The following is a 26,911-nucleotide window of genomic DNA, read 5'->3' as shown; positions in this document are numbered from 1 at the left end:
TTATCTCCGTACGTTAAGTAATGGCAAATGCTAAAATCAAAGTTGTTCATAGTGAAGGGAGAGAGATAGCAACAGTGCATTTACTGTCTGTTCTCTCATACTCACCCTGTTATCTCAGTCACATCAGCTGACAGAACTAGCGCTTATAACACTTGGCTTGCAGGGTCTTACTACAACTTTCCTGCAATAACAATGTCTGGTAGGGGTGTCCAAGATAATAATTTCATATGATTAAGGGTATCAGAGGTGCACATGCAAATGCAGTTCGACTAAATATGTAATAGAAAAAAACCAAACTGTGTTGATAGCTTGCTATGGTTAAAAAAATTAGATTTTGCATTTGCATGTTCTGAGATTTTATCATACTTGAGGATCTGATTTTAATAAGGTGATAAGTCCTTGTTCTGAGATTTTATCATACTTGAGGATCTGATTTTAATAAGGTGATAAGTCCTTGTTATCAAATTTTCCAGGAAGAGGAGGAAAGAGTGATAAGAATTATATATGAAGATTTGTGAACCTCTTTTGCTAGGTACTAACAGTGAAACCTCATTACTGCATTTCTCATTAACATCTTTTCCCGCTTAGCACGTCGTAAATTCGAAGTCCCGACTCTCACCGTATTAAATCTATATAAAAAATACCTTACTTATCGCGTCACACATTTTCGCTATTACTGCTTCGTACAATCACATTTTTCCTAACCCTGAAAATGTTATTTGTTATCCCTTGTGAAAGAAACGTGATTTACAACTTGAGTAAGAGCCGTCACCACAGTTGCGTGATTATGAAAAAGTGAGCCTATTTGTGCTTGTATTTTGCATTCCATTCAGAAGTTAGAAATTTATTTTGTGTTGAGTGGTAGGTACAGTGAAGTTCAGTCGTGTGATACGGTAGCCATTATCTGGATTAGGAATATAATCGCGTGAAATTGACTAGAGTGGTGCATATTAGTCTTGAGATAGCCTAGATACGGAAAAAGACTTGAAATTCCTTACTAATGAAGAAAAAATAAAATTCTTTCAGAATGTGGACTGGCATCCGCATCATTAAGCGCGCAGAGGTTGCAAAAGCACCTTTGAGTTTCGACTCGATCATTCGACTATAGGTCGAAGTTTTTCAAAATGGTGGTCAGAGTCAGTCCTCCTGATTCCTCTCGATCGCACTTGGACGAGTGTAACCTCCTGGAGTGCGACCAGCAAATAATGTTTAATAACCCACTGCTATGAAATAAAAGGCTTCTACTAACATTTGTTATTTTTTATTAGCCCCTGTGCATATGTTTTCATATTTGTTGTTTGGTGTTCTTCAAACCTTTCAATGCACTTATTATTTTATAAGCCCCAGCAGAAAAGGTTTTCATATTTGTTCTCTCGTATTTTTCACACATTTTAATACTTTCCTCTCAGTTTTAGAAATGTTATAGTTTTCACTGTACTCACGGATACATGACGTAAAATGGCCTCGTCAGAAAAAAAAATCATATTTAGTGTTTCCATATCCCCGTTGGATAGTTCTTTTTTAGATATTCAGTAGTATGTTTTCTTAACATGTTCGTTTTTCTTGTTTCCCGCAGAAACGTCTTGATGAGGTTTTACTGTACTTATTCAACTAATGTTCCAAAACCAGTTTCATATAACAGACAAAAATAAGTACTGTAACATATTTCTATATTGCTTTTTACTTTTGTAATGTGGACATACTACATTTTAAATGGATTTGTTGGACAAGTTGCTCTATGGCTGAATATACAGTATATAATGGTTATAAGTGCATGTTACTAAATTACGGTGGTACAAGGTTTCAATGAAAAGGTATCAGTTTGGAAATTAAGAAAGAATGGGATGGAAAAGTGAGACTATAATACATCAACCTTCTGTTCTTCACATAGTTTTGATTGGTTTGAACCCCACTGTCGGCAGTCCTGAAGATGGTTTTCTGTGTTTCCCATGTTCACTGTTCTTATTTCTTGTTGCAGGTTGGTGACCAAGAGGGTAAGGTGTGGATTAGCAATGGGTCTAGTTATGCTTTGGTATCCATCATTCCAGACAAAGTGAGGTTAACCGAGATCACTCCGATTGCTTTGATGAAAGCGATCAAGAATAGCGTAGAGATAAATGGTAAGATAGAAAGGTAAAGACTGAACTTAACGTGATACTGATACGACTATAATTTCCTGCAATGTGTGACAATGTTTTGTAGTTCTTTCTTGTATCCTTTACTGAGGGTTGTTCTTACATCCTTTCTAATCTCTCCCTATTTGTTTGAATTTCACTGTATCACTGAAGATATTTGTGGGAAGTGCAGTATTGTATACAAGTGATACATGGACAGTAACTATGCAGAAAGAAAGCGCCGGACTGAGTGGCTCTGACGGTTAAGGCACTGGCTTTCTGAGCTCAAGTTAGCAGGTTTGATCCTAGCTCAGATAAGTGATATTTGTAGGTGCTCAAATATGTCAGCCCCATGGCTGTAGATTTAGCAGCACTAAAAGAACTCCTGCAGGACAGCATTCCGGCACCTTGGTGTCTCCAAAACCTGTAAAAAAAAAAAAGGTTGTTATTGGGAATAAAACCAATAACATTATTATTATTATTATTATTATTATTATTATTATTATTATTAGAAAGAAAGAAAATAGAAACCTTTGAAAAATGGTTACCAAGGAACATTGCTTTACCTACTCATAGAACTACCATATATGATAAATCATTCACAGTAATTGCTTGACTTAAGTAAAACCTCCTTCCCGAAAGTTAAGCGTTATTCGCACTTTCAGGGAAGCACTTTGGAGGCATTTTATGCACCAGTAAGGATCATCTGTAAACTTGGTGCTGCTACTCACAACCATTCTATTGTCATGGATGTCCTTTCTTTTTCTAATGTCATTAAATTTTATATACTACCCCTTTCTTACATGTAGGATATTAGTTTTTAAGAATTTATCTTTTTATTATATGTAATTTATTTCATCTTAATTTAATCTCAGTTTGTTTCATTTTAATTTAATTTCATCACTCATCATTCTTGTATTATTATTATTATTATTATTATTATTATTATTATTATTATTATTATTATTATTAAATCTAATTATTGTAAATTGCCAAGTAAAATAAAACATGACTGAACTAAACTAAGGGGCCGATGACCTTCGATGTTAGGACCCTTAAAACAACAAGGATCATCATGAACTAAACTAAGGTGGTATATCAAGTTACAGTATGTATAGAAAGGTGGCAACACACAATGGGATAAAGTTGATGATAGGTCAGCATCAGAAGAGGAAAGGAGACGACACACATGAAAACACAAATGAACAAGGACAGTCTCCACATCTTTATACACTTCATTCTTCAAATGGATAGGCCGTCTCCTCTCTTCATTGATACAGTAGGAAAAAGGTTCCAAAAAATGACATGAGAAGCTACCATAAATAAGTATTCGCCATCATGGAGATTCAGGCCTGGTTTCATCAACAGTTATTATTTTTATGTGTATATATATACACACACTAACAAGTGTTAGTTAACACAGTGTTAAACATTTAATAACATGTTCTCTCTCGTGAGAGTTACGAAAAGTGCGAATCCAGAAGGCAATGGCAGAACCAAGTGGTTTTTGAGTGTGCTGTGATGTGACACGCCCATTCATTATTTCTTGGGTGACTGCTGGCTGTGGTATAATTGTTTCATTTGAAATAATTTCTGAAAGAGAGGATCAGTGTACTCGAAAAACATTGCAAGTTTGGATGGTGGGCAGACTATATATTTCTCAGCAGCGCTGTATCCACAAAATGGATATACAGTAGAACCTCGATAATTCGAAATCGGTTAATTCAAAATCCCGCCTAATTCGAAGAAGCTCTCGTTCCCGGAAACATGAGATACAGTTTTGCATGTTATTTCAATTGTTTAATTCGAAATACGGATAATTCGTAATTCGAAGTACAATGTCGGCCCCATTACCGAAATTCAGACTTTTAATTCGAAACTGCCTTTACATTTTAAAACAATAGTACGTTACAGAGTAATTTCAACTCGAAATTTATCCGCTCCGCGTCATAATAGAACGCACGTTCCGGAACGTGGAGGGGTAGCTTTCTGCACTTACACTCACTTCGGTGGATCTACAGTGCGCTTCATGATTGCTAAGTTGAATAAAATCGGAATTCTTTTGTGTTCAACCTTTTAAGGAACGCCGTAATATCGCACAACAGACTGTGTGCGGGAAAACAGAATCCGCGAACACTGGCGATGCCGACAGTTGACGAAAAAACGTGGCAAATATAATAAATTCGTAGACACCGAACAATATTGTCATTGCCGGTGAAACTGCATTGCTTTATTTTAATGCGAGCCCAAACGGTCTAATGGTTTTAAAGGAGAATTGCCAGCCGGGAAATTGTACAGTGTGAGGGATGGGGGTCATAGTAGTGCGTTGCAATGCACATGGAAGCGAGATACTTTATCCCCTCGTCTTAGGAAACTTCGATAAGCCACGATGTTTTAACGTCGGGCACTTTCCATGCCAGTACAAAGCATCTATAATAAAAATGCAAACAGTAAAGAAATCCAAAAAATAATGCATTTGCACAGGGGAACCGGCATAATTTATCCTTGTCTTTGAATTGTGCGGGTTTTTTTTCTTTCGTTGCGTGAGGTTGTTTGTCAGTGATTTATCCAAATGCATTATTTGAACATTGTAAATGCACCTTGTTGGATACATTTCGGAAATAGTTTTTCCATGGCATTGGAAAGGTTTAAACTGTGAATCGAGGTGATTGCATGTATTAATGGGTCTTACAATACTTCGTGACGCGGCAAGTGTTTACATTTCTGAAGTACGAGAGAACAGAGAAGTGCCATGGCGGGAAATCGTACAAGGATAGAGTCATAGGTAAGTTCGATTTTAAGGGCATCGGGTACTTTCTGTGTAAGTACAAGGCATCTAAAATGCATACAGTATAGTAATCCAATTAATAAAGCACTTGCACATGGGAGCGAGCATAGATTTCTCCTCGTCTTTGAATCGTGCTTTTTCTTCTTTCTTTCGTTCGTTCCGTGAGGTTATGTTTACCAGTGAGATATCCGAGTGCATTATTTGAATACTGTAAATGCACCTTCTTGGAAACATTTTTGAAAAAGTTCTTTTTTCATGGCATTTGAAAGGTATAAACTGTGAATCAAGGTTAACTGCATGCAGGGTTGGTACTTCTGAATTGCGAATTGGCGGTTAATTCGAAATCACGTAATTCGAAGTCCGATTTTTGAGTCCCAACGACTTCGAATTAACGAGGTTTTACTGTATATCAGGAATATTGTCTTTTTTCTCCAATTTCCAATCGCCATGGTTCTTCTGTATCACCAGCCGCGTGCTTTTGGAAGAACCTGTTGCGGCACTTTTCTCTCTCAATTTCTTCATTGCTTTGCTTACTTCAGTAACTTTCACTGTTGCTATCACTTGGATTCATTTTCCAAAACTTCATTATTGCCATAATCACCATCTAAAAATATCTACAAGTGCTTTCGATCTCTTGTCATCAATACCGCAAAACTGGTTCTACTGCATAATGCATACCGATGGAAATGATCTGTTGTTCAACAATCCCATTGTTGCAAAAAAAATACAGACAGCATTTTTTACCAAGAGTACATGCCTCTAGTTCCTTACGGTGTGTATTGTGATAAATAATATTGCAAAGGGAATCTAATATACGAAGATAAGCGAGGCACTGCGTCATTGCGAGCTGAGCTCATCATTTGCTTCATGCGCCAAAACACCATGCACAACCGTAGATCGTCATACGACACAAATGGGTAAAACATGGCGTGTAAAATCAGCATAAACTGGTTGTCTCAACATTTGAATTGCAATCCCCAGCTAAGAACGGGAAACTATCTTTTACAGACCTCTATCATCCTTTCTACATTGTTTAAGAACCCTTTATAACTTGTTCCCACTTTAAACATGGGAGTCGTCGCCATAAGACCTATCTGTGTCAGTGCGACGTAAAGCCCCTAGCAAAAAAAAAAACAACAAACAAACATGGGAGTTGTTAAATATTATATTGTCGTCTGCAGAATGTGGCAAGAACTACTTCTTGATTTGGAGGTTAGCATCATTAATGACTTAAACATCAATACGAAAATGTATTCCCTTCCAATTGGCCATATTTTAGATCTGTTGCTCCCAGGTGATTGGATTCTTGTGAGTGTACTATCTATTGCACCTAAAATACCAGCAAAATAGCATATTTCATAGGAATCGTGAATAATCTGTTGATGTTCTTCTACTGAAGGAAAAACTAAGTAATCTTCTCATGGATGCTATCGTTGCAGAAACTCTGCTAATACTGTATTTACGCGAATAATCCCCGCGTATTAAAAAAAAAATTGAGGCACGAAATTAGGGTGCGGGTTTTATTTGTGTCAATGTTGGCAACACGCTCCTGGATCACCTAGTTTTCGATATTGGGTGTACAGTTATGCTTTGTATATCCGCAGATGGAGGAAAACTGACCCCATTTAAACGCAAAACAATTCAGACTTTTAATTTAAAACTACCTTTACATTTAAAAAATAGTATTTTACGCAGAAATTAAAATTCAAAATTTCTCCGTGTCATGATGGAATGCGTCTTCTGTAACGTGCACGGGTAGCTTTCCGCACTTTCACTCACTCTGGTGTGTTGACAGTTTGTTTCATAGATGCTAAGTTTGAGTGAAATAGTAATTCTTTTGTATTCAGCATTTTAAGGAATGCCACAGTATCACATAAAAGGCAGTGTGCGAAGAAGCAGAATCCGCGAACACTGGCGATTCTCTTTGGCGACGCCGACAGTTGGCGAAAAAGTGTGGCTCATAATCAGTTCGTATGCAACGACAGTATTGTCAGTGCCAATGAAACAGCATTGTTTTTTATGTGCCTAGCCCAAACGGACTTTTTAAAAGGAGATGGGATCGCTGTACTGTGGTGCAATGTAGACGGAAGCGAAAGACTTCCTCCCCGTGTCATAGGAAAGTTCGATAAGCCACGATGTTTTAAGGGCATTGGGTAGTTTTTATGCAAATACAAGGCATCTAAAAATGTACACAGTACAGTAATCCTGTGAATAAAGTACCTACACAGGGGAGCCAGCATAGACTTCTCGTTTTTTAATATTTTCCCCCTTTTTTTCTTTCGTTGTGTGTGGTTATGTTCGTTAAGGAGTTATCCAAGTGCATTATTTGAATACTGTAAATGCACCTTGTTGGATACATTTTGGAAATAGTTATTTTCCATTGCATTTGAAAGGTTTAAACTGTGAATCAATGTTAATTGCATGCAGTAACAGATCTTAGAATATTTTTTTGGTGCGGCAAGGCATTTCTGAAGTACGAGTTAGCAGTTAATTCAAAGTCGCGTAATTCGAAGTCCAATGTTTGCGTCCCAACGACTTTGAATTAACTAGGTTTTACCATATCGCAAAACTAACATCCGAGTTTGCCGCTGTGTGTTTCAACCGTTTACATTGCAAGAAAAATTTATCCACCACCGGTCATGTTAATATCTGCGTAAAGATTAAGACCCCGTGTGAAAAGTGTTTTAGATGGGGTGTGTAACAAATTTGTAGTCTAGTCTAGTGTCAGATCTAAGACAAAACACTGGTTAATAGAGCAAACGCCTGAAAAGCCTTACATCTGATATGTTTTTGACATGTTCTATTGGTGAAAAATATCTAATTCCCTCTATGGGAATTTAGAATTTTCCATTAGGAACATTGTGGTCGAAGTATGTTTGAGGAGTCCTGTTAGGGTCCATTCTTTTCATGTGACCATACCATTGCAATCTCTTCACGTCTAGTCTCCAGCAAGCTACTTTCCAATCAAAACTGTTGCCGCATATCCACATTCCTTATTTTAACCATTTTTCTTTTTTTGAAGACAAGAATGGAGGAACTTCATTTGTTTGCTAAAGAGGACTCTGTGTTGATCCAGAAAGTGTTGCTGCTTCCACGCCATACGTCAATACAGGTACTAGGTATATTTTGTACAAGCTGATCTTGGAAACTAACGGAAATGTTTCATCCCAAAGTATTTGACGTACGGCGTGATAGAATTTGGAAGCTTTCTGTATTCTGTAGCTAATCTCTTGATGTATGGTATTGTTTGATGACAGAACACTACCTGAATACCGGAAGATGTCTAAAATACCCATCTCCTCATCTTCGTTTTGCTGATTTTGAGACATAAGGTTGTAAAAGCTTCATGTCAGAGATCTAGTATAGTTTGTACTTCTGCTTCTTTCTCACCCCATACCATTACATCATCAGCAAAAACCAGGGCGTTAGTTGTTGGATCCTATCTTTTAACTGCTTTTAAAACTTCATCCATTATGATTATGGAGAGAAGTGGTGAAAGACAACTTCCTTGCTGGACTCCACTCTTCGTTTCAAACCAGCCTGACCTTCCATCCTGGACCTGGACACAACACTGGGTTTCATCAAATAATCCATTTGCTCGTGCTATGATGTCATCAGGCACTTTCTTATGTCTCAAACGTTCCCATATATGCCTGCGTGGTACATGGTTGTATGCTTTCTCGATGTCCAGAAAAACAGTTATAAGTGGTTTACCTTTCTCCCAGTACTTCTCATAGAACATTCTGGTGGCAGAAATGAGGGCTATAGTTGATCTGTGAGGTCTAAATCCATATTGGTTCCTCCTCAACTGTAGGTTCAACATATATTCTAATCCTGCTCTCAAGGATGGATTCATAGATTTCGAGGCCATGTGACAGCAGAGTTATACCTCTGTAGTTGGTACATTTCTTTCTATCACCTTTTTTCAACAATGGGGTGATGATTCCTTGCTTCCAGTCATTGGGTATTACATTCTTTTTCCAGATTCTCTTTAGTACCCTGTACCATCCACTGTTGTCCAAACTCTTCTAGTGCTTTGATCATCTCAACACTTAATTCATCTGATCCAGTTGATGTGTTGTTTTTCAGCTCAGATATTGCTGTCTCTAATTCCAACCATGTCAGACTAGTGGTAATTGTGCTGCCAAAATCATAAGGTTTGTCGTCTAATGGAGTGATATTTTCATAACAGTTCAACAAAGTTTCAGAGTGCCTTTGGAACTCCTGTAATATTTTGGTCTTATCTCTAGTCACCTAACCATTGCTCTCCTATGAGATTATAAGGAAATAACCAACAACAGTCAGTTGCCAATCCATGGTGACATGTATGATGCTCTTATTGACAGGCTAAAATCTAGACACCCATCTGTTAGAACAGCCAGAAACCAGGCAGACACTAACTTTAATCTGCTTCAGGCCTGGAAGCAAGTATGGATATCCAGTGCTCCATCAGAATATCACAATCTACCATGGCTGAAAAGCAAACCAAAGGGTTTTGATCTTCCACGGAAGACCTGGACAACTATCAAAAGGATTCACACTGGCCATGGCAGATGTGCTGACTCCCTCCATAAATGGGGAATACTTAATTCGGCGGCGTGCAATTGTGGTGCTGAGAAGCAAACAGTACGGCACATTGTGGAGCAGTGTCCTCTCACCGCCTACCAGGGAAACCCTAGAGACGTGTTTATGCTCTCACCTGTGTGTGTTGACTGTTTAAATAACTTGAACCACTCATACTGTAAATATTATGTATTACTACTGTATTTGTATGTAATGTGATGTGTTAGCCATGCAGTAAATAAATAAATAACCTCACCATTAGGAAGTTCTACAGATTGGGTAGATTCATTTTGAGTTCTTTTATTCTTAACTTCTTAATTTAATACTTCTTTCCTCGGGAAGCATTTTAAAAGTTAGTACAGTCTACTTGCGTGCGACCAATACATGAGTTAATATGGTAGTTTCATGTTCGCTTTCATGAAGTAGCACCATTCTAAATCAAACCTATGGCATGTATAGACTATTAAGACCCTTAGCCTCCAAACTGACTGGTACCTGTTTAGATGACCGCCAGATATTTGAGTGTCACAAAGTCATCGTGTTGATATCCTCGGCTGTATTTTTTGACTTCTGGAACCAGGGGCATCATTATGAAGGATACTAAAAGTCTGTGTTATTGCCAAAATTGTCTGTTCCAACTTGATTCATTATCTCTTTAATTTGTGATCTTCCACCCATTTTACTTTCAGCATTCTTCTGTAACAGCATGTTTCAATGACTTCTGTTCTCTCTTTCTCCACCCCTGTTATATTTCACAAAAACATCTCTAGAATTTAATTAATTTATTTACTTACTTACTATTTATTTTAAATGCTCTTCCAGGAATGATAAATGCTCACATTAAGGATGCTGCTGCCTTGTGCTGTTACTTTGCCTGGTTAGAAAATGAGCTGCTTCATAGGCGAAAAGTGACTGAAATATCTGGTGCAAAGAGACTTGAAGAATTCAGAAAGTAAGTATATCAGAAAATTATATTTTGATTGCCACATTCTTTTTGTAGGATAGCACAGATGTTCACAATAATAATTTCTTCAATGATGATGATAATTTTGTATGTATATTGCGTATACTTTTTTTGAATATTAATGTGAGTGAACTTATAATTAAACTAAACTAAGTTCATGTCTAACACTGCTCTGAAAGATCTAGATGGTCAGTGAATTTGATCCCTCCATCTGTCACCAGCAGAAATTCCTCCGGGTCATCAGGAAATGTGAGCATTTCTGAATGATATACCAAACATTCTGATATTCAGCACCACAGTTGCAGCTGGGTGAAGATGTCATACCCCATTTAAACAAAGAGTCAGTGCATCTTCTGCAGTTTGTCCATATTCTGTTCAGGATGAAGGAGATCTTCAAGCTGCAGAAATGAAGTTCCTAAGGTCAGTGCGACAGAAAACAAAAAGAGATAAGATCCTGAATGAAGAAATCTGTCATAACACACAAGTAAAGCAGTCGCTAAGCAAAAATGTAAGAACATCAAGACTCAAATGGTATGGCCATGCAAAAATGAAGGATCAAATGAGAACAACAAAAAAATGGCTAGAAAAGGAACTGGAAGGCAAAAGACCTAGAGGAAACGGTGGATCAGTCAAGTAAAGCAGGACCTGGAAGGAAGAGGAATGGAACGGCACCAAGTTGAGAAGGAAGAAATGAACCTGGATAGAGAAAGATGAAGAGCACACTTGGGTGACTGGTGACGGTTAAATGATAAGGATGATGATGATGGATGAGATCTTCCAATGTTCTTCACTACCTGGTGGCGTGGTTGAGATACAAGGCAACCTGTGTTGCTCTGGAGTAGCATTAGCCTTCCATATTTTTCTACTGTATAGTGTTATCAGAGGTAAAAGGAAACCAGTGAATACCATAAAGGCACTTGAAGATGAAAATGGAAATCTGGTTACGACAGAAATATGTAACCGCTTACTCGCAGTTACACGACACATGGTAAGGAAATAATAATAATAGAACTTAAATTACATGGAATTTGAACACCTTTAAGACAAACAAATTCACCATCTGAAACTGCATCAAGAAAACAAGCAAAAGAACATCAGGTTGATCAACTTGACAACTAAAAGGGAAGGGTGTGGAACAGGCGTGGGGAACCCTACCAGGGACATGGGGAGATGTGCGCTTGTGGATTGAAAGAAAACTAACGGTGATCTCTTGATCTGTAGATATTTTTTTCAAAATTAACGTTACAAAAGAAATTCTAACAGTCCAAAAAATCAGGTTTATCATACCCCAAAACAAACGAGTTTAGATGTAATTTACCAAGGGCTTTACCCTTAATTCAAAGGGATACATTAACATAATGCAACTTCCAGAATACAACAATTAAAGGTAATAGGAATCACATGATTAAAAATTTTACAATATTAAGTGAAAGTTAACTGTGCTTTCAGATAATTGTGCTACATAATGGAACAAGAGGGAAGCCAGAAATGATAAAACTTGATGCAGAGGCTAGTTTAATTTACTCCCACACCAAAAACTCTTCTGGTGTGCAGCAGAGATAAAACTAACATACATCAAGTGACACAAAGTTATGGGAGGCAAAACCTAAGGGAAATGAAATTAATTTACTAATTACGAAAGAAGATCATTGAAGAGGTAGTTGAGATGATGGGATGCCAAGGTTATGGAGAGATGAAAAGGATCGCAGAGAGAAGAGATCAATTGTTGCAGCGACAAGGCAAAGCCTTTTGATAATGATGACTGTCTTACCGAAAGGCAGGCCATCCCGGGTAGGAGGATCGCCAAAGCGCGTCTGCTCGCTAGGCCGACGATAAGCGTAAAAATGTCTAAGTAGGGCGAAGCTGGCTCCGGTCCGATCACCAGGTAACCAATCTGGCCACAGAAGCTTACCGCTCGCCACCTAGATTCACCAATCAAAACTCCTGGTATTTTCTCCAACGGAAATATTTATCTTACGAAACTAGTACACAACTAGAACATGCTTCTAGAATCGACAGGGGCAGACACCCCCTGTTCTGAAAGTCCAAGTCACGAAAGTTTCACGATATTACAAAATATCACCCAACAATAACGATAACAACCCTTCATGCAGGTAGATGTTGGAACTGCTTTTCTTCATTTTCTAAACATTTCTGACTTCTGCTAATGGTTTGGTTCACGTAGCTGTCAGCTTACATTCAGGAGATAGTGGGGTCGAACCTCGATGTTAGCAGCCCTGAAGATGGTTTTCCGTTGAGTGGGTTGGCCGTACGGTTAAGGTCGCGCAGCTGTGGGCTTGCATTCGGGAGTTAGTGGGATCAAATGTCAACTGTTGGCTGCCTTGAAGATGGTTTTCCATATTTCCCGTTTTCACACCAGTCATTGGCCACTTCCTTCCCACTCCTAGCCCTTTCCTATCCCATCATCACCGTAAGACCTATCTGTATAGTGCAGTGTAAATCGAATTGCTTGCCCCCACCTGGTCATCTGCAAGAGCGGAAGTGATGATCATGACCAAAGAATAGTGTGGAGAAGCAGAATCAATCTGTACACTGGGGTGATTCAAAATTAAGCAACTACTGCCTTGGAATTTCACAGGTGCATCAGTGTACACAAATTATAAGGGTACGAACATACCGAAGATGCATCGCAGCTCGCTGTCGCAGTCGAGGTTTACCTGTCAGCGTTCTGAGATGTGTTTACAGTGAGTGGACGTAATGTTTAGATCTCCACGTTCAACTTAAAATTAATTTATCCTCTATTGCTGGGCTTTTACAAGTATAGAGTATATATTCAAGTAACAGTGGTGATAGTGATTCATCGTGTATAAGCACACGATGGTGGCTACTTTCAAATCAGTCAGTCCGCCAGTGGAATGCTCATCCTATGAATAAAAGAAGGCAGACGCTGGGGGAATATCACAACTTATTTGAAGAACTGAAACACCACCCGGGCAGATTCCATTCATTCATGAGAATGTCTCTTGAGATGTTCCAATACATATACAACAATGTGGAATCAAAAATTGATACTGTGAAGTACAATAACTACCACACGAATACACACGCGGGCTCTGTGAACACCTGGATCAAGTGCACAGTAGAACGGGGGGATATATCACGTGATCTCAATCCGGACAAGCCAATCAGGAGCAAGCTACATCGATGCCTCCCGTTCTACAGGGATGGGAACACAAACTTTCTTGTCATCGCGCTAGACCTCCTGGTAAATCGCGATGGTGAATGGAAGCGAGCATCTTTGACATGAACTGTTCCATTTAAAACTGTGTGTTTGTGTTACCAGGAGGTGACATTGAGGCATCGACCGCGAGCTGCAATGCATCTTCGGTATGTTCGTACCCTAATTCTCAAATACTGTAGTTTTTTCAAAAAGAAAGAAAGTTTTCCTCTGAAAACTGGACAAATATTGTAAGTTTAAAATGTAACTGACTATTTTGGTTAAACTGTATCTCAGATAATGGGTTTTGGGTAAAGGAGGTTCCACATTATTATTATTATTATTATTATTATTATTATTATTATTATTATTATTATTATTATTATTATTATTATTTTGTTTTTGAAAATACTTTTAATTGATGAAATATTTCCATTCTTAGTTTGAAGTTCTGCATGGATGGCATACATGGTTTATGTTAATTGGATAATTATTCTTTTTGTCATATTACAGAGAACAAGAAGACTTTGTTGGTCTAAGTTTCGAGACCATATCCTCTTCTGGACCCAACGGAGCTATAATTCATTATTCTCCTTCTCCTGAAACCGACAGAGCGATAACATCCAAAGAGCTGTACCTGTGTGACTCTGGTGGCCAGTACTAGTGAGTTCATTATTGTTTATACAGTGTCCCTGAAGATCTTTATCAGAGAAAAGGGCCAGTCTACGTAAATGTCCATAGCATGCGAGGGCCCAATACTTGAAAATGTTCTGTTGTGCAGAATATCCACATACAAAATATCAAAACCAGATATGTCTGCTTCAGGCTGTGATCCAATTTGGAAAAAAAAAAAAATAATAAGTTCAGAATGGTATTGGATAAGGTCTAGTAATGGAAATGTCCTCAAATCTGAATACTTTCCAGTGGCAGGTTAATACAAACAATTTTATAAATTAAGAAACATAAGTAAACATTTGTTGTGCACCAGGCAGTGCACACTTTACGATCAAATCACCGTCAATGTATAGACTTTGAATGATAGTGATATAAATTTTCGATAGTTTCATTTTTGTGTGACCGGGCGAGTTGGCCGTGCCCTGAAGATGGTTTTCCATAAGGCCATAAGGCCACGGTCGCTTCCTTTCCACTCCTAGGCCTTTCCTGTCCCATTGTCGCCATAAGACCTATCTGTGTCGGTGCGACGTAAAGCAAATAGCATTTTCGTGTGCTATTGAAGCCATCGGTTCCGATGTTTGTGTAGATAACAAACAAAACTATGAACGTTAATGTTTGGCAACTTTAATTGGACTTCTTACCACTGCCTGGATACATTGGGCTAAATATTGGGCACTTGATTACGGTGGACATACTGATACACTGGGCAATGTAATGCACAGTCCTTTTTAGATTGGACGTTTTCTCTCTGGACCATACTGAATGGACAAAATTTTTTGTATGTTTTAGTATGAACCTTTTCTCTTTTTGGACCTTTTGAATTGGATCTAACCTCTTGGAACCCTGAAGATGATTGTATTATTCATTGAAGCATACTCACTCGCACGCACATAACACACACACCAGTAATTAATAACTGTTAGGTTCTTCACTTTATAAATAAGTAAAACTAGCTTATGTACCCATGCTTCCTACGGAATTCTACATTGCATACGAAATTCTAGTGTACACATTGTGAGCAAGATTGTATTAAATTGCATAGCTCTTAACATTACCCTAGAAACGCGATGGGGAATTCACCAAACATCTTTTCTCATATGAAGACTGAGTTAGGGAATTTTCATTGTAATGGTAGACCCACTTGCATATCATCAATCACAATCAAGTTGGGGAGTTTTCATTATAATAGTAGACCCTCACTCTCCACCTGCCTTTTTACATCCTCAGAAAGACTGTCTTAGTGGTTTTCCCAACTGAAATGAACGTACATTAAAATGACGTCAGTGGGAATGGCGCGATTAAAAGCAATGCTTTCATATGAAGTACTCGATCAAATGAAACACCACACATTTTCTCACTTTTAACGAACAGGACTACACTGCCGATCTAACTGTCCAAAATTCCAGAGCTGGAATGACCAAGCCGCAGACAGCCGTGATTTGTGGACACTCATTGTCTTTTTTCGTCAGGGAGAGGGTCGAATGGTGCAGACTCCCAGGGCAAAAACTGTCGTTTCACTAATCTGTTTCCTAGGAGTACCCGATGAGTTGGAAGATAACAATTTACTACACTGGCAGCAGAAAAATATATCTGACCTGGAGGCAAATTTTTCCTCCAAGCCAGAGGAGAAACCCCCTCTTCACTGATAATTTGGAATAAAATGAATGTAGAATTTAATGAAAGTGAAGAGGAAGCAGCTTTTCTTAAGAAACGGCTCATTTCAGAGTTGAATTTTGAGTTATTTAGTGAATTGTGGTGCTATAATTTGGAATAGGTTTAAATTGTTATTCTAGACCAGGTCATACTACTGCTGCTGCTGCTGCTACTACTACAACAGCCTATGCCTTAATTATGCACACTGCTCATTCAAAACAGTGCGTCAGAGTAGGGATTGCATAACTGGAATACCGTACTATGAAGAACCAGTGTGTTACGCACCAGCTGTATCAGAAAATGAATGAACGAGAGGAATGGCATGCTAAAAAAAGAAAGTTTTCTAACTCCTCGGCTATTTCCCGCCAATATTCAGTTAGGATGTTATACTCGGTACGCAGAAGTAATCCCATCTATAGGAATTGAGAAGCAGCATAAGAGACAAATAACATCACAACAAACAATGGTCAATGTAATGTTATTGTTACCAGGCGAGTTGGCCGTGCGCGTAGAGGCTCGCGGCTGTGAGCTTGCATCCGGGAGATAGTAGGTTCGAATCCCACTATCGGCAGCCCTGAAGATGTTTTTCCGTAGTTTCCCATTTTCACACCAGGAAAATGCTGGGGCTGTACCTTAATTAAGGCCACGGCCGCTTCCTTCCAACTCCTAGGCCTTTCCTATCCAATCATCGCCATAAGACCTATCTGTGTCGGTGCGACGTAAAGCCCTTAGCAAAAAAAAAAGTTATTGTTGTTCAATGTTATGCGCTTGCGATATTTTAGGCCTTCACATTTAGTTTTCTTCAGACTCTGAAATACCACTCATCATATATTATAGATAAGAAAGATCTACCGTATCAATGCAAGTTTTATTTATATAAGATTCTACTTACAGTACCGGTTTTGACTTTTTATACAGTCATCCTCAGCTGTACATTAGTACCCTCACACAAGTCAAAGTTAGTTAATGTGCCTTGCCTAGTAGAAAAGTCATAATGATGGAGTGTGTCCAACGTTCAAATTGGGCATATCTCAGAGTAAAGGTTGACTATATGTACAATCTAAAAATGAGTGTGGGTGTGTCTTTTACGCCTAAAATTCATGTGGATTAACTTATTTTAAAAGTACAGGTACATAAACACTTTAAAATATATAGTTCATATTAGATCACATATTAAAATATGCAGTTCATGTTAAAATCCATTATGATGACTAGGAACACTTCATTAAAATGAGTTTAACATCTTGCATTTGTCCACTGTCTTATTTTTATCCAATATGAATGGAGAATGTCCGTATTCACAGGCGGTGCTTTCTGGAGTTCTGCTATATGTTAGGCTTATCCACTAGTTTGATTAATAGAATCTTCAGTTATTGATGACAAGTCTAATGTGTAACTAGAGGTAGATATGTGCAGCTGCGATTCAATGTTGCCTTAAAATATTAAAATACAGTCTGCTTTTGTGCATAAGTATCAATTGCAGAATGGTGGCTCTTTTCTCTCTATAATTACTGGTGTATGTCTGTAAGAAACGAAAGATGGAATTAGGAATTTATAATCTGAAGAATGCCTGCTTGTGTGTGTGTTTCCGTAATGAATACTTACTATTGCTCTCGTGGCTGAGCTGTGTCAGATTTGACTGCCTGGCGTGTACTGTATCGTGTTTTCATGGTGCTAGTGTCCGTTGCTGTAAGGGGAGTGGAGGGGTGGGTGAGGGGAGTTGTTGTCGTAGGAGTAGGGGTGGAGTTTGGCGTGTCGGTCGTCTGCGCTGTGGCATGTGTTGAACACTGTTTATTGATTATTTTAAGATAGTAGTTTTTTAAAGCGGGGATAACTTTGTCGAATATGGTGTTGGTTTTTTTCTGTGATTTCATTTATGTTATAATTAGGATTGGTGTATTGGTCTAGTGATATGTGCAGTTCTTCTGTTATATTGAGCAAAGGGCCTTGAGGGTTTATATTTAGTATTTTCATGTCGCTTGCAATGTTCGTGAAATTGTTTCTATTCGTCAGTGTGTTGGCCTATTGTGGAAAAATGATTGTGTTTTACGGCATTAACATGTTCATTATATATGATTGCAAAGTTCCTACCGGTACGTCCTATGTAGCTTGTTTCACAGTTGTTGCATCTGATACGGTATATTCCTGAATGATGGTATTTGTTAGTACTATTGATTATCTTGGCATTATGTAGGATGTTAATACTATTGTGCGTAGTCTTGAAGGCTATTTTTAAGTTGTGTTTTTTGAATATATTAGTTTATGGGTATATGTGTGTGTTGTTAAAGGTGGATAATGCTTTATCTATTTTCGTCAATCTGGTTTTTGGTTGAGATTTGATTTTTTGAATGAATGTATTGACCATGTCTTTCTTATAATCGTTATTTTTAGCTATTTCATGGATTAATCGTATTTCTTCATTTAAGTCAGTTTTTATAATGGTTGTTGAAAGCCCTGTAGATCATACTATAATACGCTGCTTTTTTATGAGTATTGGGATGGAGTCTATTTTGATCGTGTTCAATGTGTGTGTGGGTTTTCGATATATTTTGAATGATAAGTGGTTTTCGTGCCTAGTTATTGTCAAATCAAGATAATTTATGGTTTTCAGTTTCTTTTGTGAATTTTATGCGTGGGTATATTGTGTTTAGTCTTTCCAATAAGGTGTTTTCGCAGGTGTGTCTATTGTCAATGACGATAAAAATGTCGTCGACAAATCTACACCAGAAGAATATACTGTCTATTGTGTTAATGAATGTATGTTCTAGATAGTCTATGTAAATTTCAGCCAGTATACCGGAAGCAGGGGACCCCATTGGTAGGCCATGTTGTTGGTAGATTGTGTCGTGGAATCTGAAATAGTTATTATTAGTAGCAAATTCAAGTAATTTTATCAATTCTTCCATGTCTAGGTTGCTTAATTTGCTGTGATTTTTGAGATTAAACTGAATTATTTCTATGGTTTTTTTGGTGGGAATGTTGGGATACATGTTGGTTATGTCAAACGAAGCTATGGTATGGTATTGTTCTATTTGCAGGTCTTTGGTTTTGTTACAAAAATCTAGTGAATTTCGTATAGTTTTGTTTGCTTGAAAAAGTAATGTTTCTTAAGGAATTTTTGGATGAATTGTGAGAGTTTGTATGTTGGACTTGCCCTGTAATTTATTATAGGTCTCATCAGTATGTTGTCTTTGTGTATTTTCGGATAGGCTTTTGCAGTTGATAGTTGGGGGTTCATTGTCGTGAGGCTCATAGATTGTGTCTCTGTAAGTAAAAAATGTGTGTTTTTGAGTAGAGTTTTTAGATTCCTTTGTACACTGTTGGTTGGATCTTCACGTATGATTCGGAAGGTATTGTCTTTAAAACATTCTTTAGTTTTTGATATATATTCATCTTTATCGATGATAACCGTGGTGTTGCCTTTATCTGCTTTTGTTATAAGAAGGTTGTTCTGTGTGATTTTATTTTTAAGTTTATTAATGTGTGCTCTGCTTGCAATACTATTGTTTGACAATCAATAGTACTAACAAATACCATCATTCAGGAATATACCGTATCAGTTGCAACAACTGTGAAACAAGCTACACAGGACGTACCAGTAGGAACTTTGCAATCATATATAATGAACATGTTAATGCCGTAAAACACAATCATTTTTCCACAATAGGCCAACACACTGATGAATAGATACAATTTCACGAACATTGCAAACGACATGAAAATACTAAATATAAACCCTAAAGGCCCCTTGCTCAATATAACAGAAGAACTGTACATATCACTAGACCAATACACCAATCCTAATTATAACATAAATGAAATCACAGAAAAAACCAACACCATATTCAACAAAGTTATCCCCGCTTTAAAAAACTACTATCTTAAAATAATCAATGAACAGTGTTCAACACATGCCACAGCGCAGACGACCGACACGCCAAACTCCACCCCTACTCCTACGACAACAACTCCCCTCACCCACCCCTCCACTCCCCTTACAGCAACGGACACTAGCACCATGAAAACACGATACAGTACACGCCAGGCAGCCAAATCTGACACAGCTCAGCCACGAGAGCAATAGTAAGTATTCATTACGGAAACACACACACAAGCAGGCATTCTTCAGATTATAAATTCCTAATTCCATCTTTCGTTTCTTACAGACATACACCAGCAATTATAGACGAGAAAAGAGCCACCATTCTGCAATTGATACTTATGCACAAAAGCAGACTGTATTTTAAAACTTTAAGGCAACATTGAATCGCAGCTGCACATATCTACCTCTAGTTACACATTAGACTTGTTATCAATAACTGAAGATTCTATTAATCAAACTAGTGGATAAGCCTAACATATAGCAGAACTCCAGAAAGCACTGCCTGTGAATACGGACATTCTCCATTCATATTGGATAAAAATAAGACAGTTGACAAATGCAAGATGTTAACTTCATTTTAATGAAGTGTTCCTAGTCATCATAATGGATTTTAACATGAACTGCATATTTTAAAATGTGATCTAATATGTACTATATATTTTAAAGTGTGTATGTACCTGTACTTTTAAAATAAGTTAATCCACACGAATTTTAGGCCTAAAAGACACACCCACACTCATTTTTACATTGTACATATAGTCAGCTTTTACTTTGAAACATGCCCAATTTGAACGCTGGACACACTCCATTATTATGACTTTTCTACTAGGCAAGGCATATTAATTAACTTTGACTTGTATGAAGGTACTAATGTACAGCTGCGGATGACTATATAAAAAGTCAAAACCGGTATTGTAAGTACAACCTTATTTAAATAAAACTTGTATTGGTAAGGTGGATCCTTTCTTATCTATAATATACGAGAACTATCAATACGGAAAATGAAACTAATAAATCAAGCCACTCATCATAGTCGGTACGGTAAAACTGAATAAAACATAAATGATCGGAAATTACATTCTCTGTAACTTTCGTTATGCAGTACTTTTCGATAGGACCAAAAACATACTTATTTAAAAATTAAATTTTACTGTAGGTGCCTTCCCCTAAACTACAATTTCTTCCAGGGTGAATAAAATTGTTTATAGCTTAGACTGTAGTTTGTTATTTCCCGACTCTATATGGAGATTTCCATGAAATTCTGTTAACCTGTTTTCTCGTGGCTGGGCGTCGATATCAACAAAAATACAAATGCATGAATATCTGTGTTATCATAGCCGGTACAGTAAAAATGTATAAGACTTAAACGGTCGGGAATTTAATTCTATATAACTTTGGTTATGTAGTATTTATCAATACAACCACTAATAATATAAATATTCGAGAATTACGTTTCAGGCCTTCCCTCAAACTACCATTTCGTTTAGCGTGAATAAAATGATTTATAGCCTAGATTGTAGTGGCTCATTCTCCGACTTTGTGTACCTGTTTTCAATGAGATAGGACCACTAATGACGAAAATATTTAAGAATTCAATTTTAGGCATTCCCCTAAACTACCATTTCACTCAGCATGAATAAAATTATTTATAGCCTAGATTGTAGTGACTTATTCCCCGACTGCATACCAATTTTTATCAAGACAGGACCACTAATAACATAAATATTTGAAAATTAAATTTTAGGCCGTCCTCTAAACTACCATTTCTATGAGCATGAATAAAATTATTTATGGTTTACACTATAGCGTCTTATTCACCAACTTTGAAAACAAATGTACATTAAATTCTCTTTAGCCATATTCTAGTGATGCGTGTACATACATTCAGACAGACAGAAATTATGGAAAAGTAAAAAGTGCATTTCTTTGTTACTGTGGACATGGCCGATACAGAAATACCATTCTTTTCAAATTCTGAGCAATGTACAGATAAAGCTCGTATTTTATATATAGATAGATTTAGTACCTGAAAAAGAAAATGCATAATAAGAGGCTATTACTGACAGAGACAATTTAATTTATTATTAGGGACTGGAAAAATTAGCATCTAATTTTGAAAATTAGTGTACATTTTCTGAAAATTAGGTTTTTTAATGAGATAAAACATGCCCATTGTCAACATTGTTTGTTAGGGTCATCGCTTTGTTACATGTTTTTCGCTGTTAACATGTTTTAGAATACTGTTCTTTACCCATGTAACTCCGCAATTACAAAATTTGTAGACCGCTGTAAAAGAATCTGTGGCATGTAAACCTTCATTTGAATATTGCCAAGCCTTCTCACCGGCATTTATAGTCATGCATCCTATAACCTCAACGATTAATGCAGATTTATTCTCTTCACTTTGTGTGCAATGAAGTTCAAACAAGAATGATGGGAAGTGGGAACACATCTCGTGTCTTGTCTCGTGCCAATGTATTTTTCGGTAATAATTGATAGAAAAGTTGTATTAAACCAGAAATTCAGGAAGAAAATGACACACATTTCGCATCTTGAAGATATCGTCTATCGGCAATAACCAATAAAAAGTTATCTGACCGTTGTATTAATCAATCTATTCAACGAATACTAATCAATAGTAATGTTGAAAATTGAGTTTTGGACATCTTTCTGTTGATAAACGTGATTTTCGCTAAGAAATAATGCATAGAGGCTTGCAGACTGAACTCGGCAAGGTGTAACAGTCTATAATGAAGTATGTATTATAATGAATTATCTACAAAATCGCAAGTATGTGGCTAATTTCACATTTATTCACATTTTCAGCTGAAATTTGCATTAAAATTTGCGACTATCACAAAATGCAAAATTTCCTGCTCCCTATTTACTATTAAGTTGTTACCTGAAAATGGAACAGTTTAAATTATTAATTTATTTTATGGTATTTTCTAAATTTTATTTATTCATAAATTAGTTTTGACAGACTGAAGAACAATTATGAATTAACTGAGTCAAAACTGAAAAGGCCTCCACTATAATAAAAAACTCACATCAGTAATTAAGTACACTGTCTGACTCATTGGCTGAATGGTCATCGTTGAGGCCTTTGGTTCAGAGGGTCCCGAGTTCGATTCCCAGCCGGGTTGGGGATTTTAATCGCTGTCTGATTAATTCTTTTGGCCCGGGGACTGGGTGTTTGTGTTCATCCTAATACTCTCCTCTTCATATTCAGACAACACACAACACTACCAACCACCACAGAAACACGCAATAGCAATTACATCCCTCCATATAAGTTTGGCGTCAGGAAGGGCTTCTGGCCGTAAAACAGGGCCAAATCCACATGTGTGACACAGTTCACACTCTCAACCCCACAGATGCGAAACGCAGTGTAAGAAGAAGAAGAAGTAATTAATTACAGTAGAAGTCTGTTATAGTGAGAAGTCATAAAGGCAAAAAATTTACTCGCTAACCTAACTGTACATGTATCATGAAAACATACAGTAGAACCTTGATTCTCCATTTTTGGAGGGACCATGGAAAAAAAAAGCATACAACACAGGAAAATGGAAAATCCAGGAACGAATGAACCATCAACAATTTGGCTAAACATAAAAAAAAAGAAATATGTATACTTATAATCTTACAAACACCCCTAAACCAAACCAAACTACAGCCCCAATGGGCATTCCGCCTACCAAGCGACCGCTGCTTGGTCCGAAGGCCTGCAGATTACGAGGTGACGCATAGTCAGCGTGACAAATCATCTCGGCCGTTAATCCTGGCTTCTTGATTGGCATCGGCATCTCACCATTAAATAGCGCCTCAATTAAAGGTAATTGTAGAATGAGTGAACCTGAAACCAGCCTTCATATCCAGGTAAAAATGCCTGACCTGGCCGGGAATCGAACCCGGGCCCTCCGGGTGAGAGGCAGGCAAATTCGATCACGGGTCCAGCGTCAAAAATTAATTACCTGTACATGACTTAAAAATTTAGAAACTTTACATTCAGTTTTACCGGGGAAACTTCGACAATTTCCTCTGAAAACTTCTTTCAGTTCTGCAACTTTGATCAGTCAAACTGTTCGAAAAACCTAATAACACCAGGACAAACAACAATCGGCCACAAGAATTTTTTAATTCTCTAATCTAATAAAATAAAGCACATTGGATACAAAAGCGCCCGACATGGTGGCAAAATAAAATAAAAAAATTCCATTGTGATCTGGTCACCGGTATACTGTCCGTGAATCTGTGGAAATCTTGTACCACGTAAATTAGGCCTACATCGACTTTTAAATGTTAGGTTGAACTCGAGAATATGGTTTCAAATGTAAGTATCGATTCTCAAGTTCTTGAATGCATTATATTTAATTCTGCCCATCATTAATCACAACCAAATTGTAAAGAAAAAATTATCATCAAAACTTCCGAAATTAAGGTTATTCGTGACCTTGAGCTCAGCTGGAAAGCGCGCTCGCTGTACAAGTCGGTACGAGTGCGAAATGATACAAAGTTTTTACATGTAACGTGCAGATAAAACTAATGCAGTTTTTATATAACATTTTAACACAAAAACGTTAAATTCCCAGTTTTATATTAGGACCAGAACAGTAATAGGCAATCCCAAAACCTCCCATGGTTTTATGTATCGATATGTAAGGTGCAACATCTGTTGTGGTCTACAATAATATTAAAATACTAAATTTGTGTTACCAGTACTTAAGAAGGAGCATTTTCGATTCCTGCCTGAAAGTTCAGTGACTATACAGTGCCCTAAGGGAAGTGGCGAAAACCTGTTCGGCAATACACTCGAAAAGAATAAAAAAATCAACGTGTAACCATGGACATAATGTAGACGTTTTGCAAATAGGCCTACGAACATTTGACGAAACTCGTTCTGTCTTCAAGTAGAGTAGTCTCCTTCCAATTGTTGTGGACACTCTGCTTTATGATTTCGATTCTCTAAACAGTACCACCCGAATGTGATGTTAACATAGTCCCTTATGCAAGTTCTCCGCCAATTGCTTTTCCGGTATAGTACTTCCTCAAATTATTGCAATGACGGGACGTTAACACCAAGATCCATAAGTATGCCGTAGCCATCCTTTCGTAAGATACAGTTTCTTGAAAAACGCTTGATCAAGGATTTAGCGTTGATAGGACTGAAATTTCTGGACGGTTGATACGGGAAATCATTTCTTCGAGGAACGGATAATGCTGGATTTTTAAAACTTGATTTAATTAGGATGCTCACGTGGGGCGATGTTCTACTGTATTTCAAGCGCACATAAAGAAATGATAACCTCCTCGCTACATATTCACATGGGAATAGTTTATCCAAAATTTAACGAGATGCGAGAAAATATAAACTACAATGCTTTTTAGCATTGTAACTATTAGTTCAGTATGGATCACTGATGAAGTTTTTGACTTTAAATAAAATATAAACTATCCTCTGAAATCAGTAATGTACTTTGCCATACCTTGAGGTGTATCACATTAATTTCAGGATATATAACATTAAAATAAATGATAGTTTACTTCAGCCTTTATTTCTAAGTTAACAAACACGTTATTTATGCATGTATTATTTATTTACATATTTTATGCCCACATTGGAGCACTTAAATCAATAAATTTGAGTTAATTTCTTCTTTTTCTTTTCCCAGAACTTTCTCATCCTCTCCGACCTGGAAGCCCTTTGTGTGTCCGATATAGTATATTGTTCCGTTCAACTGTTTTTAGTTTGAGACTTATGCTTTTGTTCTTCAAAATCCTCTTCTCTTTTCTGTCTTTGATTTGTTGCTGAGTTATACCCAGTTCAAATCATCCTGAATTTCTTTGAACCAATTATTATTGATTTTATTTTTCAAAAAGTAATCAAATAGTTGTTTCAATATCCTGGTGTCTGGTAATCCTGATATGTGACAGAAAAAGGAAATTCTTCTTTTAGGCATTGTAGATATTATTGATTCACATTCACGATAGACAATGTTGTTAGGCAACAATCTCCATTGTCCACCAACTTGGTGTTTTTTATTAATAATTGTTCTTAGAATTCTTCTATAAGTTTTCTGTAATTTGTCTGTTGTAGATTTTACATTTAATTTGAATAAAGTTTCACTAGTATAAGTTGACTTTGGTTTAACTATGGAATTATAGTGTTTCAGCTTAGCGTTTATCGAAAGAGATTTTTTTTAATAGGTTGGTCAGGTAAGTCTTTGTGCTTGTTTAAATTTAGTTGTTCTGTGTTCTATTGCTTCTTTTTCATTTGTGTTCCATGTTATTATTTCCCCAAGATATTTGAATTTCTGAACAATTTTAATCTCTGTATTACTGTTCAGTTGAATAACTGGTAAATCAACTTTAAAAGTTGGCATCATTTCTGTTTTTTCAAATGCAATTTGTAATCCCATTTTTTTTTTTTTTTTTTTTTGCTATGTATTATGAAAACTTGTTATCCTCTTTCATTTAGAATTTTCTTTTAGAGAACAGCAGTTGACAGGTATTACTAATAGACTCCTTTGTTTACAATGCCTGCTTCGTACAACATGTCGGTGCTTGTTCTACATCAGACATTAGATATACTGTACATTTCACTGTAGAGGTGAGCCTCATCATTCTGGCTATCATTTCCAGATTTACTTCTTTGCTTGAGGTCCTATGTCAACTTAAACATATTATGACAAGAAGATCATAACCATAATTTTTGTTATATATATATTTTAATGTTATAATTATTGTCTTTGTCTGGTATATGTTTTAGTTATCACATAATCGGTTTAATTTTTATTTGGCTGAAGTTGGCCACTAAGTGGCTGAAACTAGTCCCAAGATTGATGTAATGTTATTTACTTGATATATTGTATTGAGATTTAGAAATAAATTGCACTTCAGTACGGAATAAAAAATGAAATTTATAGCTTATAATCGCCTTCAAATGTCGACAAGAGAGCTCGCTATTGGATACAACGAGGAAACGATACCGAAGATGATTGATCGCATCCAATATAATGGCTGGGTGCATAAATATTTGTAACAGAAAAAAATCGTGCACGCTTCATCGATAATAATAACAGATGCTTCAGTG

General features: G+C 37.0%; 1 protein-coding gene across 2 annotated transcripts in view; it reads left to right on the top strand.

Annotated features, from left to right (window-relative positions):
• ApepP (Aminopeptidase P) overlaps positions 1-26,911 on the top strand; it is a 79,156-nt gene that overhangs the window by 34,225 nt on the left and 18,020 nt on the right. For both annotated transcript variants that reach the window (XM_067156426.2, XM_067156425.2), the window contains exons 7-9: positions 1,979-2,120; positions 10,288-10,417; positions 14,121-14,270. In XM_067156426.2, coding sequence (XP_067012527.2) covers positions 1,979-2,120; positions 10,288-10,417; positions 14,121-14,270 — 422 coding nt within the window. The remainder of the gene's footprint in view (positions 1-1,978; positions 2,121-10,287; positions 10,418-14,120; positions 14,271-26,911) is intronic.

Source organism: Anabrus simplex, chromosome 12 (assembly GCF_040414725.1).
Source record: "Anabrus simplex isolate iqAnaSimp1 chromosome 12, ASM4041472v1, whole genome shotgun sequence".
Lineage (NCBI taxonomy): Eukaryota > Metazoa > Arthropoda > Insecta > Orthoptera > Tettigoniidae > Anabrus > Anabrus simplex.
This window is presented reverse-complemented; position numbering and strand designations above follow the sequence as displayed.